Here is a 17004-nt window from a genome sequence, read left to right as displayed (position 1 = left end):
AGTGTACTAAGTGCTTTGCATAAATTTTCTTATTCTGTCCCCATAAATACTCATGGGTTAAGTACTATTTTTATTCTTATTTTACTGTTGAGAAAATTAGATTTGGGGAGGTTAAGAAATGTCTCAAGATCACATCACTGATAAATTATTGAAATGGAGTATAAAACCTGCTCTTTCCTGCTTATGCTTAACCACTGTTCCATAAAGTAATAGAAGAAAGAGGTGAAAGAGATGAGAGGTGGAAGATAATGCCAAGATTTCTCTGGCTTGGGTGAATAGATGGTATTCATTCCATTCATTAGGATAGGAAATACCAAAGGAAAAAGAACAGGACTTGTAGAAATGAAAACTATTTCATTTCAAAACTATTATTTTGAACATACTGACATTAAGATGTCTGAGGGACTTCACTGGTTTAGAAGTCCAGTAGCAGTTAAATATAAAGACCTTGAGTAGAGATACAGATTTTGGAGTATTTGTCAGTTAAAACCGTGAGTGTAAATATTACTCAAGGAGTATATGTAAATTGCCAAAAGGATAGAATATGCGGCCCCATTGAATATTACTAACATTTGAGGCCCAGGCAGAGACTTTGGTTCTGTGTCTCTTTTGTGGGCTGCTCTTCCTAATTTTAACTTCATATGAGTAAGAGTAAGTAGTGTTGCAGAAGCCAAAGGGAGAAAAGGGGCTTCAAGAATGCTGAAGTAGTTGATGTTAGTTGCCAGTGAGACTCAAATGTGAGAATGACTGAAAATGACTTTTGGACTATGTCATTTTGTCATTTTGATTTTGTTGAGAGCTGTTTGAGAGGGCTGGTGGAGAGCAAGGCAGGCAAAGATGTGAGTTAAGTGTCAGTTTTGAGAAGCTTGGCTGTAAAGGAATAACAGAGGTGCCATAGATTAAAGCAGGGTTGCGGGACAGTTGTTTTTAATGTGAGAATCTTTTTTTTAAAGGTTTTATTTATTTATTTGACAGAGACACAGCAAGAGAGGGAACCCAAGCAGGGGGAGTGGGAGAGGGAGAAGCAGGCCTCCCACCGAGGAGGGAGCCTGGTGCGGGGCTGAATCCCAGGACCCTGGGATCATGACCTGAGCCAAAGGCAGATGCTTAACGACTGAGCCACCCAGGTACCCCTTAATGTGAGATTTGTAACTTGAGGGAAAAAAGCAAGTGAAGTGTGAGAGATTGAAAATAACAAGATATGGAATAATTGATATAGTAAAGTTCCTTTAATGTGGAAACAATGTTCCTCAGAGGCTATGAGGAATTAAAGAAGAACATAGCTAGAGCTCTGTAGCTCTTTACAGGCTGTACGATCTTGGGCACATGACTTAACCTTGAAGCTAGCACTTTCTACCTCTTACAGTGGATTGAAAATTCTTATTGTGCCTTGCACATAGTAAGAATTCAGAAATTGTGGCTAACATTACCATGCAAATATTCATAAATACAGGGGCAAAACAGAATGTTCTCTGATGGCTTCTGTTTTCTCTATCATGCTCAAGGGAAAAAATAATAAGAAAGGAACTACGGGAGATGAGAGAATTTGAAAGAGCCAGTATTGGAATAATAGAAGATCCTCTTTCACCTACAACAAATAAAAAGGTTGTCAAAGAACTTTAAGAATAGATTGAAAAGTAGAAGTTTATGGTGCAGGAAGAGTGGAAAAAGCCAAAATTGGCTGATCCCTGGTTATGGGGAGTCACAAGGCTAGTGTAACAAAAAGGAAAGCAATGTGGCCTTTCTGCCTTTGTCTCATTCTTTCTGTCCAGTGGGTCCTCTGGTTCCCGCCCCCCTACATTCCTGTCTATCCCTCAGACCCCAAATAATAGCTCATCTCTTGAAATGCTTCACCAGTGATAAGGTCTTACAGTTATTTATCCTTTGAACTTGTATAGCACTGAGGCACCTGAGTGGCTCAGTCGGTTAAGCCTCTGCCTTGGGCTCAGGTCATGATCCCAGGATCCTTGGATCTAGCCCTGTGTCGGGCTCTCCGCTCCATGGGAAGCCTGCTTCTTCCTCTCCCTCTGCCTGCTGATCCCCACTGCCTGTGCTCTCTCTCTGTCAAATACATAAGTAGAATCTTTTAAAAAAAATCTTTCACCCATACTATTTGTTTGGCAGTTAACTAAACCTCTTTGGTACCTCTTTTGTTTTCTTAAGCTATTCATTTTATTATTTAACTTCCATGTTTGTATGTCTTTCTGCCACTTAGATTACAAACTCTCTCGGGAACACAAAGTTAGTGACACCACTAGGATTTTGTATTTATTGGTAGCCACACAACCCCTAATGCCTAGCACCTTGTTTGCCAAATATATAAGTATTTGTTGGTTATTCTGTAGAAGATGTTGAAGGCTTTATGTAATACATGATAGAAATGCATCTGTGGAATTTACTCTAGGTCTTAATCTATAAACAGAAAGCTGTCTCTTTGCAAAGATCCTTTGAGCCTGTTTAGAGACATTTGGGGCCATTCGATCCTTCATATTTAAGTTAAACTGGATAAAAAATGAAGTTCTGCCTTGAAGGTCCAAGCAATGCCAGTAAACTTTTCGCTCCCCACCCCCAATATTGTCTGTTGTAAAAAAGCTGTGTTTTAATCATAAAGACAGATTTTGACAAAACCCTTGTTTGAGCCATTTTGATTTTCTCCCTTCTCATGTTTCCTTATACATTTGTATTTTTATAATTGTAATCCATGTACATTTAATTTTTTATCATATTGTAAACATGTCTCATGATACAAGCTTCATAATTATTTCAGTAGCTGCATAATACTTACTAAATTGATGTGTCATAATTTACTCAACCCAAATGTCAGTATGTCTATAATAGGGAAATAATTATTTCTGATTTTTTAAGTATGATGGATAATGCTGCACTGGACATCCTTGTGCATATCATTTTTTCTTCTGAATTATTTCCTTAGGAAAAATTCCCAGAAGTGGAATTACAGGATCAAAGGGTATGAACATTTTATGGCTCTTAACATGTGCCGTTAGAATTTTTTTTAAGAAGTGACACAGCCATTGGTTTTGAATAGCCTGAACTGGATTTCAGCATTTGATCAGGACTAATAATCCCTTCAATATAGGGTTAGTTTGGTAGGTGCTTCCAAATGTTAATCAGGTTCACCAGCTATTTTCATATTCTTTCTGTTTTGTGAAGTCATTAGAAGATAGGTATTATTTTGAATTAACCTTTCTATTAATGGTTAGTGAAAAGTTGAGTGTTGTTATTACTTTCTTACCATATTCTTTGAATAAATATCCATTACTGTTTATTTGTAGGACTTGATTAGAGACCAAGGGTTTCGTAGTGACGGAGGTAAGTAGTGATTTCCATTTAAAAAAAAAAAAAACCTCAGGGAAAAATGCAATTGCTTTGCTGCTTGTCTCCTTTATATTTGCTTCTATCATGAAACACAGACACAGAGAAAAATGTGTAGAGAAAGCCCCAAATATTTTTTGCTTTACTTTATTATTTGTCATTTATATATAATACAATATTAACTGATTTACAAGATGAGTAGAGAAAAAGAGGACATAAAAGGGAGTCTTAAATGTATTATCCACAATTTTAAAATCATCAAAGAGAGGGTCTTAACTATTTTACCCACTACTGGTTTCTAACCATCTCCAAAACTCGAGATGCTAAATTTCCTTTGGGAGCCTCCACTAATACCTCTACTTGTTAATGATTGAGCTTAGAATCAGTTAAAACTTGATTTTCCTTAATCATTTTTAGGGAAAATCCCTTAGGTTGCCTGTCACAACTTCTCAGTTTGATAGAATTGTCAGCCTCTTCTCTTCAGGTTTCTAGAAGGATTCAAAATGTACATAATACAGAATGGACCCTAAGAATGGACCCTAAATCCTGTTGTCCTCTTATTCGTCCAGTAAATAAAATGAGCACTTGAGTTGAGATTTCTTAGCAGAATTTTCATCAAATATTCACTCTAGCACTCTGTGAAAACTGGGGACATAAAACATTGCTTAAGAATGTACTTTTAAAGTAAGATTTTGCCCCATATAAGGTTTTCCCGAAAATGATATTTAAAACTGTCTTAAAGATTTCTTCCAGGTGGTCCTCCATGCTTGCTTTTTCAGCTGTCTTCTGTCTAATAAAGAAGACTTGGCAAAACCTGTTTATCTTATTGAGAGTCAGTCTCTTCACTGTGACCTGCTTTATCTTGAAAATATCTAAGCCCAGACTTAAAGATATTTTATATTGAATAAACGTTGTATAAAAAAGTTGTGGTTTTTTTCCATTTGTTATTCTGTGAACCTGCCAATTAATGTTGCTGCAAGTTTGACTTTCATATGTCTTAATGACTGTGGCTTTTGATAATTTTGCCCAGTACATCCAGCATTTAAATGTTGCCATCATGTTAGCATCACAGAGTTAACTTAGTCATACAAACTGCCTGCCTAGTAGCAAAAATCAAATGGCATTTCTTGTCCTTGTTATAAGTCACTTTATAAAAAGTCATCGGGATTTTATGAAAACAAGCAGAAATTTTTAGACATCCAGAATTACTTGGTGAAGCAGGCTTCAGCTCATTTATTCCCATGACTTCTTTCATTTCTTCTTTGTGTCTGTCTTCCTGTGTTTGCCTGCCCCTCTCTTTCTCTTCTAACAGCCCCTTTGAACGAGCTGATGCGCTGTCTTCGGAAATGCCAATCCCGGACTCCCAGTCCCCTCCTACATTCTGTCCCCAGTGAAATAGTGTTTGATTTTGAGCCTGGCCCAGTGTTCAGAGGTAGTTGGGCTCTTCTTTCTTGTTTTCACCCAAAGCAAACTAAATATAAACTACAGACACTGTTTGTGCCTCACCCTCACAGCGTGTGTTTGTAAGTGTGAGAGTTTTCAGTACTAAATTTCTGCTTGGCCTGGCTGGAATGCTCTGAATGTGCCTCACACATAACTCACTACCACAAGCTTTCTGTATGCTGTCCGTCATAAATTTCTAAAAGCAAGAAAATTCTGTGCTGAGATGTCCATCTTGTTTTTTGTTATTTCACTTAGTTTTTGCTCTTGGTAACTTCTTAAACTCAGTGGGTTGCAATAAATAATGTATGCTGGGGCAGGGGTGTCCTTCAATTTGAATTACTTTTATTTTAATCCATTTAGGCAGTAGCCTTCATGACTATTAATATTTGTTATCAATTTGTGTGGTTTTTAAAAAAGTAAAAATGGAAATTCCAATTATGAGATTTTGCTAGACTTTTGGCTTTATTTTTCTGTAAGAGCAGTATTCTTTTTTTAAATGTAGGACATGTACATTTTATATTAAAGGTAGGGAGCCTTAAAAAAGGTCTATAATATATTTGGGGTACTTTAGCATACTTTAGAAAATAGGAGGATTGACGGTCTCACTTATACCCTAATATGAGGGGGAAAGCTAATAGTATAATTGCACTCTGAATTTTTAAAGATTTAAGTCAAAATTCAGACAGATATCTTGCTGTAGATATTTTTAAAGAATTCCATTTACTGCCTTTGCTACTTTCTTTTACTTATTCTGAATTTAGTGGTGGTGTTTCAGATTTTTGCTCTCTACCTATTGCTCATAAAATCCACAGAATGGGCTAGAAGTCCTGCCTGAGTGCTGAGGAGTGTGACCGAGATAAGTAGTTGAGTGCCATCCTCAGTAGATAGTAGTGTGAGGCCTGAGCAGGCAGTTAAGGCTTTAGGATGTTGAAAGTTACCAGTGAAAATGGATTATCCTCTAGTTACAGACATTCCAGATGCCATTTTCTTTTAAAAAATTGCAAGTTAGATCATGGAAATTCTATGTGATGACATGTGTGATATAGTAATGATAAAATTCTATAGTTTTAAGATTGAGATGTATGCATTGGTGTATCCTTATTCTTTGAAAGATAGTGACACCTCCCTACCTCCAAATAGTAATTTTCTTTAAAAAAAAGAAAGAAAGAAAGAAAAGATAAGATTCTCTGGAAATCTTTTTGTTCTGTATATGCAAATATTATTGGACATCTCAGTTCTACTTAGCTATACTTAGGCCCTGCTAGGAGTCATTGGCCTGAACCCCTCTAAACCCAGTAGATGAACTTGAGATTTTTGCTTAGCATTTGGAAAAGGATGTGGCCCTGCCCCCTGAGTCTACTTTCAGTGTATCTGTTGGGCTCACTTGGTTGATAGGATGTTTCCATTTGTAGCAACTTGGCCAAGAGGCCATAGCATGCACTTTGTTCTCACGCTGTACAGGTGGCAATTTTTCAAAAAATCTTGAGAAATCTGTTTGGGTTTGTTTACATTAATTAATTAATTAATTTACATTAGTTTGTTATGCGGGTAACAAATGATCTTTGTTTAGTAGACTGGGAATCCAGGAACCAATGAACTCACCAATATTTACAACTAAGAGTTAAATAGTATAAACAGTATAGGATTTTTAAAGTTTTAGTGGCTAAAATGATAGAGCCAGATACTCTTAACATTAAGGCCATTATTATAGTATGTTTCCTTTTGGGAGTTTCCATCTGTTTTTATATTGATTGGCTATAGAGGGTAACATAAAATAGTTACAGAGTTTTACATATATATAAGCTTTTAAATTGATTTTACTTTTTTAATCATCAAAGAAACCAAAACTTGGGAGTATTGTTGTAGTATTGAACTCTTATTTTAGAAGGGTAATTTTTTTTTTCTGGACTCTGTACCAATAAACAAAGTTTGTATCTGTAATCAGATGTTTTAAGAGTCATTAAATTAAAAAAGAAAAGTCATTAAATAAGCCAGAAAACTTAAAGAAATGGTAGTGCAAATCACCAAATGAGGCTCTTTTTTGGCTGTCATTTCCAAAAGGTGTATATTTAAAGATCTGCTGCATTTTCAAAAGAAGTCTAAATTTCTCCCCAGCCTTTGCCCCCAATAAATTAATATACTTGATCCTCCTTTAATAGATGTATTTTTCGTTTCACTAACTTAGGATCAACCACAGGTTTGTCTGCCACCCCCCCTGCCTCATTGCCTGGCTCACTCACTAATGTGAAAGCATTACAGAAATCTCCAGGACCTCAGCGGGAAAGGAAATCATCTTCATCCTCAGAAGATAGGAATCGAATGGTAAGAATATCATATCTTTTTTTCCTCTAAGTTCTTTTGTTTTAGAAGTCATAACTAGATGTAATACCACCTTTTAGACTATATGATATATAGTGATGTATGATATGTCAATATGTGACACAGAATTCCCTTAATGAAATAAATATAATTATTATATATAATCCTGTAAGTTTTCTGCTTAAAGGATTCCTATACACTGATTGTTGCTCTCTCTTTTTTGTTTGCTTTGGCTTGACTTCTGCACAAATTTTATCAAGAAAACACTTGGTAGACGGGATTCAAGTGATGATTGGGAGATTCCTGATGGGCAGATCACAGTGGGACAGAGAATCGGATCCGGGTCATTTGGGACAGTCTACAAGGGAAAGTGGCATGGTATGTATCTAATACAGTTGTATACAAGTTAAAACAGGACATGTTTAACATTTCAATAGAAAAATATCAAAGGGAATATTTACTGGTTGCAACATTAAGCTATTTTATTCAGATTCAAGAGTCCTCCAAAGGGTTTCTTAAGATACTATGAGAAATAAAAACTGGATTCCCAGCAACCAGGACTCATTAGATTTTTTTTTTAATATTTTATTTATTTATTTGACAGAGAGAGATCACAAGTAGGCAGAGAGACAGACAGAGAGAGAGAGAGGAGAAAGCAGGCTCCCCGCCAAGCAGAGAGCCAGATGCGGGACTTGATCCCAGGACCCTGAGATCATGACCTGAGCCGAAGGCAGAGGCTTATTAACCCACTGAGCCACCCAGGCGCCCTAGGACTCATTAGATTTTAAAGATGACAATTCTCTAAGAGAGCTGTACCTCGAGATTTTTTTTCTTTTTGAAGTCTTTTTGCTGGTTTTCTTTGTAGTATAAATCACAAATAAACATTAAAAGCATACTTCCCAAAGGAGGAAATAGCCAGTAAACATATAAAAATGTTTAGCCTCTCTAGTTATCAAAGAATTACAGAATCAAAAACCAGAAATCATTATTTGCTTCTCAAGTGAACAGATTCTTTTTTTTCTAATTGATCATGTTTATTGCTATGATTGTGACACTGCTAATAGGAAAATAAATTGTTACAAATTTTCTGGAGGGCAGTTTGTCAGTATGTATGTTGAGCTAACAATTCCATTTTTAGAACTACAACTAATTGAACAGAAACAAATGTATGTGCAAGTATATTCATTAGAGACTATTATATTAATGAAAAATGGAAATAAACTTACCTGTTCATTAATAGAGGACAGGGTGAATTGATAATCTCCATATATGATTATATAGGCATGAAATAGTGTGATCTTTATTTGTTGATTCAGAAAGGTGTCCATGGTATATTGAATTTTACAAAGCAGCATGTATAATACTTCATATTATGATACTGCCTACCAATAAATATAACATAAAATTAAAAATGACCATCAGGGGCACCTGGGTGGCTCAGTGGGTTAAAGCCTCTGCCTTCGGCTCAGTTCATGATCCTGGGGTCCTGGGATCAAGCCCTGCATCGGACTCTTTGCTCAGCAGGGAGCCTGCTTCCTCCTCTCTCTCTGCCTGCCTCTCTGCCTACTTATGATCTCTGTCCGTCAAATAAATAAATAAAATCTTAAAAAAAAAAAAACCCATCAGTATTTTACTATGTATCTTTTTAGGTTATCTTTTCATGTGTATTCATAAATGTTCACATTGCATACATATAAAAGCCTAATATGATGTATTATCAGTATGTTAACAAAGATCATTTCTGAGTGACAGATTATCAGAGATTTTAATTTTTTTATGTCCTCAAAATATTTTTTCATGGGCGGCCTGGGTAGCTCAGTTGTTAAGTGTCTGCCTTTGGCTCGGGTCATGGTCCCAGGGTACTGGGATCAAGTCCTGCATCAGGCTCCCTGCTCAGTGGGAAGCCTGCTTCTCACTTTCCCACTCCTTCTGCTTATGTTCCCTCTTTCCGTGTCTCTTTCTGTCAAATAAATAGAGTCTTTTAAAAAAATTTTTTTCACTATATTACTTTGGTAATCAGGAAAAATCAATAATTATAATCAATAATTATATCAAAGTATAGTATATCTGCAAAACAGTGCAAGATTCATCTGTATTATTGTGTGTAGTTGTAAGCCATCCTCTGTGTAGTATTGATTATGTGCCTATAACCGTGATTTCTTTTTCGAACTCTACTATATGATGAGCATTTGAATAGTTTCCAATTTGGGGCTATTACAAGTACTGCTGCTGTGAATATTCTTAGTACATGTTGTTTGGTGAACATATGTTTCATTTTTGCTGGGTGTATACCTAGGAAAGAATTGTGGGACCACTGGATATACATATGTTCAATTTTAGTAGATGTTTCAAGTGGTTGTACCATTTTACACATCCACTGGCAATGTGTAAGAGTTCTGCCTGTTTCACATGAAATTTTTCTTTAATTATAATTTAAATAATTTTCCTAAGCAAAAGAATGAGATCAGTGGATTTGAAAAACCATGTTAAGTACTCTGATAAAGAAATTTTGCAGTTTTCTCTTTCAGGCAAACTTTACTGGGACTGTCATCGGTAGTTTCAACATTCAGTTAATAAAAGCATCTAGTTTAATATTGTTAAATAACTAGGAAAATACCATGGGTACTTAACTGGTTAAACTAAATTTCCAGGGGAAAAACAATGTTGGCCCTTTTTCTGGATTGGTTTTTTGTTTGTTTGTTTGTTTGTTTGTTTGTTTGTTTTTTAAAGATTTTATTTATTTATTTGACAGAGAGAGAGAGAGTGAGAGAAGGAGCACAAGGAGAGGGAGTGAGAGAGGGAGAAGCAGGCTTCCTGCCGAGCAGGGAGCCTGATGCGGGGCTCTATCCCAGGACCCTGGGATCATGACCTGAGCCTAAGGCAGATGCTTAACAACTGAACCACACAGGCACCCCTGCATTGGTTTTTTGAAATACTAATACAGGAATTTCGTTCCCTTAGTTTTTATCCTTAGAAAAGTAATGCATTTTGGGAGGTTGAGATATCATTGTTTGCTCTTTAATAATGGTATGGAAATAAAGCCATGGTAATTAGTGGAAAATACCCAACAGGGTTGGGTTTGTTTTTTTTTAATATATTTTTTAAGTTTAAAAAAAATGGAATGACATTTGGAATGACCATTCTTTTTTAGGTGATGTGGCAGTGAAAATGTTGAATGTGACAGCGCCCACACCTCAGCAGTTACAGGCCTTCAAAAATGAAGTAGGAGTACTCAGGTGAGCATGTGTGAATTACTCTTTTCCAGAGAAGTTACCTTCATCTTCTCTTTCCCAGTGACAGCTGATGGTGGCTTTACAGTTTTACTAGAAGTGAGTAAAATGGAGTTTGTCTGAGTATATTTTGTCTTTATATTCTTCAAGTGGTATACAGTGTTATGTGGTATAAATGATGGAAAAATTCATCCTAGACTGAATTAATAGAAATAAAATATTCTGTTCATGGGAAATCATATCACCACGTAGCAAAATAATACTCTCAAAATTCTAAATTTATAGAACACATTTAAAGATTGTATCAACCATGGAACTTGAGGGTCATTAACAAACTAAAGTATATCCAGGCAAGGACACTTAGACGAGGAGTATTCTGGTACTATAACTTAGGGGAAAAACAATTAACAGAACTCAGGGTATTTGGGTCCATTGAAAGCCATTATTTTCAAGAGGGTACAAACTTACTCTATTTTATTCCAGAGAGCAGAAAAGGAAAGCCAGTGCTGGAAGTTGTAGGGAAATGATTTTTTCTCAACCCCAAAGAATTCTAAGACTAGAATCACTTAAGAAACAAAAAAAAGGCGGGGGGAGTGGTGAAGGAAATAAGCTACAATCTCAGTGATGAACTTCACATAATTTAAGGTATTTAAGCAACCTCCAGTTGCCTGTCTGAAGTATATTAAAATTTAAGGCCTTTCTGAAAGGGGTAGGATGTTAGACTGGACGATTCCTAAAGTCATTTCTTAATTTATCCTTCCATTGTCCTTTTTTTTTTTTTAAAGATTATTTATTTTAGAGAGCAGGTGTGTGCGCACACACGAGTGGAAGGAGGGGCAGAGGGAGAGAATCTCAAGCAGACTTCCCACTGAGCGAGGAGTCCACTGAGCATAGAGTAGGAGGTGGGGCTCCATCTCACCACCCTGAGATCATGACCTGAGCCAAAACCAAGAGTCGAATGCTTAACCGACTGAGCTACCCAAGCACCCCTCTGTTGTCTTTTTTAAAATACTTTTTTCGGGGCACCTGGGTGGCTCAGTGGGTTAAGCCGCTGCCTTCGGCTCAGGTCATGATCTCGGGGTCCTGGGATCGAGTCCCACATCGGGCTCTCTGCTCGGCAAGAAGCCTGCTTCCCTCTCTCTCTCTCTCTCTCTGCCTTCCTCTCCATCTACTTGTGATCTCTCTCTGTCAAATAAATAAATAAAATCTTTAAAAAAAAAATAAAATAAAATAAAATACTTTTTTCTAACATCATCTTGCTGATAATTAGTCTGTTTTTGGACTTTTTAAAGATTTCCTGAAGTTTATCAACCTTTAGTATTTACTGACATTTTTCCTTTTACAGGAAAACTCGACATGTGAACATCCTACTTTTCATGGGCTATTCAACAAAGCCCCAACTAGCTATTGTTACCCAGTGGTGTGAGGGCTCCAGCTTGTATCACCATCTCCACATCATCGAGACCAAATTTGAGATGATCAAGCTTATAGATATTGCACGGCAGACTGCGCAGGGCATGGAGTAAGTTCCATTCTGTTAAATCTCTTATAAAATATTTTTGAGACCACTGATGGCATTTTAAAGGTTTTAGCTAATACTCTTTTGGGTTCCTTTTTAAATTACTGTCTGGTAACAAATGGACACTTTTAACTAATGTCTAACCATGTGATATTAAGAAAGAGTATCTCTAGTACAGTCTTCAAAAACTATCTTCAAGTATTTGATAGCAAATACATGACTGCAAATTTATGTTTAGCATGCAGTGCTTTAGCAGTAGAGGTTCAGAAAACAAAACAGGCCAAAAAACCCAAAAACAAAACAAAAAAACCCTACTGAAAAGTCATTAACAGTTACTGAAGTGTACAAAATGATTGTTAAGTTACCCTTTCAAATTATTTTCTCCATATACCCATATTTATCTTTACGAAATGGTCACCTGAGTGAAATAAATTTAAATGAAAATCTGCATTCTGACCCTTTTTGGGGATTTCAAGCTGAGTCGTTCATATCCATTGAATTTTGCTATGTAATTTAAAAGATCAAAGGTTATTTGAATAGAATTTATCATCAATCAAAATAGGGAACCAACTGGGAAGGATAAATTTTGCATGCAACTCTTAAGTACAAATGAAAAGATAAATCAAGTAAAACTTAATAAATTTTGAAAGCATTTAGATGAATTTTAAATGGTAAGATACAAGTTTGAAAGCTCTATGGGTAGTTTAAAAGTATGTATGTATCTTAAATTTACATTTTATAGTATACAAATGGCTTTCACATGCATTGATCATTATGTCATTTAATCTTTATAATGCTTTTATAAAGTACATATTTTTATTTGCTTCTATAGATAAGGAAATTCGGGCTTTTAAATGACTGTCTAAGGCTACACATTTAATAAGCAGCAGCAAAGGTGTTTAATTCAGAATCCTACTCCCAAGCCATTATTCTTTCCCCATATTCACTATGCTTCTTTTACATTTTAAAATTAGAATAAAAGGGTAAAAGTGTATCTGTGTACTGCTACTAGGGTCATGACTCAAGATGACAGAGCAAGTAAGCATAAGACCAGGACTCAAAATCAGATCTGGCTTTTATGTCTTCCCGCTGAACTATCACCCTCTTTGTGTCCAAACTAGGCAGTATGTCTGTAATTTGGATTGCTTACAAGCCTGTGTTCAACCAAAATGCTCATTGCAGCAAATGATAACCTATTCAGTAACAGTCCCACTTATCCACTAGACTTAAAACAATTTCAGCCTCTCATAGAAGTTAGAATCTGAGTCTGTTCAAATCTGAAAGGTATATTAAAGTCTTGTAGAGAGGGGCGCCTGGGTGGCTCAGTGGGTTGGGCCGCTGCCTTCGGCTCGGGTCGTGGTCTCGGGGTCCTGGGATCGAGTCCCGCGTCGGGCTCTCTGCTCGGCGGGAAGCCTGCTTCCCTCTCTCTCTCTCTCTGCCTGCCTCTCCATCTACTTGTGATCTCTCTCTGTCAAATAAATAAATAAAATCTTTAAAAAAAAAAAAAAAGTCTTGTAGAGAGTAAACCATGGCAAAAATAGTAAACATTGATAGAAAAAAAAAGCTTATTCTGCTCCCATCCCAACAGTCCCTTTGCTGTTTCTTTAGCAAGCCAAGCCTGCTGCCTCCTTATAGCCTTTGTACCTGTTATTTTGCTCTTTGGGGTACTTAGTCCACAAATATCCATAGAGCTTCTTCCTTCTGTCTCTATTCAGACAGCACCTTTTAAAAGAAAACTTCTCAGGGCACCTGGGTGGTTCAGCCGGTGAAGCATCTGACTCTTGATCTCAGCTCAGATATTGACCTCAGGGTCTTAAGTTCAAGCCCCGTGCTGGGCTCCACACTGGGCGAGGAGCCTACTTTAAAAAAATAAAAAATAAAAGAAGCCTTCTGTCATCACCTTATATAACTAGTGTTCCTACCCCACCTATGTCATTTTTTTACTTCTTCCCATTTTGTTTTACGACCTAGCTCTATATGACATAGTTGTTTATTGTCTGTCACCCCTACTAGCATAAAAGCTTTATGAGATGAGATGAGATGAGAGACTTTGATTTGCTCATTGTTTTATCCCTAATGCCTAGGACGGGGCCTGGCCTATAATAGATACTCAATACATATTTGTTAAATGAAAGAATGATTGCATATATTATTGATAGATTTACCTTCTGGAAGAGAGAGAGGCCAAATCTTTCTCGTATCAAAACAGAAGTGTTGGGGTGCCTGGGTGGCTCAGTGGGTTAAGCCGCTGCCTTCGGCTCAGGTCATGATCTCAGGGTCCTGGGATCGAGTCCCACATCGGGCTCTCTGCTCAGCAAGAAGCCTGCTTCCCTCTCTCTCTCTCTCTCTCTCTCTCTGCCTTCTTCTCCGTCTACTTGTGATCTCCCTCTGTCAAATAAATAAATAAAATCTTTAAAAAAAAAAAAAAAACAGAAGTGTTAGGGCGCCTGTGTGGCTCATTTGGTTAAGTGTCTGCCTTGGGCACATCATGTGGGATCGAGCCCCGTGTTGGGCTCCCTGCTCAGCGGGGAGTCTACTTCTCCCTCTGCTCCTGCCCCTCCTCAATCTCTATCTCTATCAAATAAAATCTTAAAAATTTTTTAAAAAAATCAAGGAAAGGGAAAATAGTCAAAGAGTAATAAAAGAATAACAAAGGGGAAAGGCTTTTGCTATACACAGAAGCAACAAAAAAATAGTATCGGAAATTGTGATTGGAGGTGGGGGGGCGCCTGGTGGCTCAGGGGGTTAAAGCCTCTGTCTTTGGCTCAGGTCATGGTCTCAGGGTCCTGGGATCGAGCCCCACATCGGGCTCTCTGCTCAGCATGGAGCCTGCTTTCCTCCTCTCTCTCTGTGTGCCTCTCTGCCTGCTCGTGATTTCTCTCTCTGTCAAAAAAAGAAATAAAATCTTAAAAAAGAAAAAAAAATTGTGATGGGGGGCACCTGGGTGGCTCAGGAGTTAAGAATCTGCCTTCAGCTCAGCTCATGATCCCAGACTCTTGGGATGGCACCCCATATTGAGCTCCCTGCTCAGCAGGAAGCCTGCTTCTCCCTCTCCCACTCCCCCTGTGTGTGTGATGGGTCAGTGAACTGCCAGTACAGATAAAGACAAGAAGTGACCACAGAGATAACATTATCAAAATGGAGTAGTTCTCTAGTCTGGGGAATAGTCACTGAAGAGGCAGTATGTTCCCATTGCGGTACAGTCTGAGTTTTATAAGCATAACCTTGACTTCTGTCTACTCTGAAATACTTGGTAACCAACTATATAATGAGTATACCTGGTTATGAATGCAGATCGTCCTATCAGTTTATCCCAGTTTTAATAGCTAAAAAAGTGTTAATTATAAATTTTAAGCCTTCTAGCAAGAGTTGTTTTATTACCAGCTTTAACCAAAGAAGATACATTTCCTGTTTTTCCTTTCCATTCTTAATAAGGCAGTAACACGCAACTGTAGTTAAATATACTAACACATCTTTAGTTTCCAAAGGCTCTGGCAGATGTGGGTTTTCAGTTAAGGTGACAAATTTTTGCTGTCTCTTGAAACTCCACTGAAACTATAATCAAGGAATTGTTTTAAGCCTGAACATATAAGAATGGAGACAACAGAGAAGAAGGAAACAAACAACATTTTGAAAGCCAGAAAGTAGACAGAGAAGTGGTAATGGACTTAATACACCTAAAAAAGCTAAATCCCTAGTTGTCAGTGGGGAAATAAAAACCAGCCTTATTTATACCAGCGATTCCTCAGAAGTCTCAGGAATTGGCAGTGTCAGGTATCTTTAGAAGAGGGACAGCACGTAAGTGAGAAAGCAGTCTTCTCTGAATCCCGTCTCCCACTCTGTGTCACTGGGTGACTGCCTCATGCCTTCCCTGACAGTAGACTTTTATTCTCAGGAGAGAGGAAAACCAGTTATGTCTGGACTGGGAATAGGGACTTGGGTACTTTGCCCGCAATAGGAGGATTGAGTGACTGATTTCTGAAGGATGGATGGAGAGTTCCCCAGGGCTCTCTTTTCAGTGATTCCCAGAATGCTGGCTGTGAAACCTGCCCCTTCAGGCAGGAGATTGGGAGAGTCTTCTCTGAAGAAACTTACCAGCCAGGAGGACAAACCCAGAGGTAGTGACATCAGACATTCCCCCTAGACCAGTACAGGAAAGTTCAAAAACAAGAAGCCCATCTGTACACTCAGACCTTCCAGGCAGTTCACTGGACCTCACTCAGTCTGAGTAAGACATTATCTCTGGATCATCAAACATCAGGTGCTAAAGTGTTGAAGGCCAGTGACAGAGACCAAAACAAATGGGAGTTAAAAAGGCAATGAGGGGGACACCTGGGTGACTCAGTTGGTTAAGCATTTGCCTTCAGTTCAGGTCGTGATCCTGGGGTCCTGGGATTGAGCCCCACTTTGGGCTCTCTGCTCATTGGGGAGTCTGCTTCTCCCTTTCCTCTCTCTCCCTCTGCTCTCTCTCTCTCAGATAAATAAATAAAATCTTAAAAAAATAACAAGGCAGGGTGCCTGGGTGGCTCAGTGGGTTAAGCCTCTGCCTTCAGCTCAGGTCAGGATCTCAGGGCCATGGGATCAAGCCCCACATTGGGCTCTCTGCTCAGCAGGGAGCCTGCTCCCCTCCCCCTCGCCTTCCTGCCTCTCTGCCTGCTTGTGATCTCTCTATCAAATAAATAAAATCTTAAAAAGGCAACTGGGGATAAACAAACACAATACAAGGAGCAGAGATGCCCCTCTCCCCCCAAAATCTATCCGTTTCCTCAGATAAAAGAATTTTTATTCAGAAAGCAAGAACAGATGGTTTATAAGGAACATTTGGATAATAACAACAACAGCAACAATGTTAAAATGTTAATATCCTCATCCAGTGCAAATTATATGCTTTGCAGTTATTTAAACTTTTAAATGTCTGATCCCTCCTTCCCTGTCCACCCGCATCATTTCACAAAGGACAGACAAGCTAAATGCAGCTGACCGATCAGTCCACAGACTATTTAAATAGCTACCTAATAATAATAATAACAACAACAACAACTTCTCTGCAAAGCCCTCATTTAAAATAGTCTGCCCCCTGAGTGTTTTATAGATGTTGTTGATCTTTTGTGACTCCTTTCTGAAATGTATTTTGAAGTCAGAGGGTATAGCAGAATAAGG

The 17004-nt window shown here is 37.9% G+C and overlaps 1 protein-coding gene across 6 annotated transcripts in view; it reads left to right on the top strand.

Moving 5' to 3' along the window:
- BRAF (B-Raf proto-oncogene, serine/threonine kinase) overlaps positions 1–17004 on the top strand; it is a 178676-nt gene that overhangs the window by 125520 nt on the left and 36152 nt on the right. For 4 of the 6 annotated variants that reach the window (XM_047694465.1, XM_047694466.1, XM_047694468.1 and 1 more), the window contains 6 exons: positions 3294–3330; positions 4646–4765; positions 6962–7098; positions 7356–7473; positions 10247–10331; positions 11671–11847. In XM_047694465.1, the coding sequence (XP_047550421.1) occupies positions 3294–3330; positions 4646–4765; positions 6962–7098; positions 7356–7473; positions 10247–10331; positions 11671–11847 (674 nt within the window). The remainder of the gene's footprint in view (positions 1–3293; positions 3331–4645; positions 4766–6961; positions 7099–7355; positions 7474–10246; positions 10332–11670; positions 11848–17004) is intronic. The other 2 variants (XM_047694470.1, XM_047694467.1) reach the window with 1 other exon arrangement.

The sequence above is a fragment of the Lutra lutra genome, chromosome 11, assembly GCF_902655055.1.
Source record: "Lutra lutra chromosome 11, mLutLut1.2, whole genome shotgun sequence".
Classification (NCBI taxonomy): Eukaryota; Metazoa; Chordata; class Mammalia; order Carnivora; family Mustelidae; genus Lutra; species Lutra lutra.
Note: the sequence above shows the minus strand (reverse complement) of the source record. Positions and strands in the feature narration are given on the sequence as shown.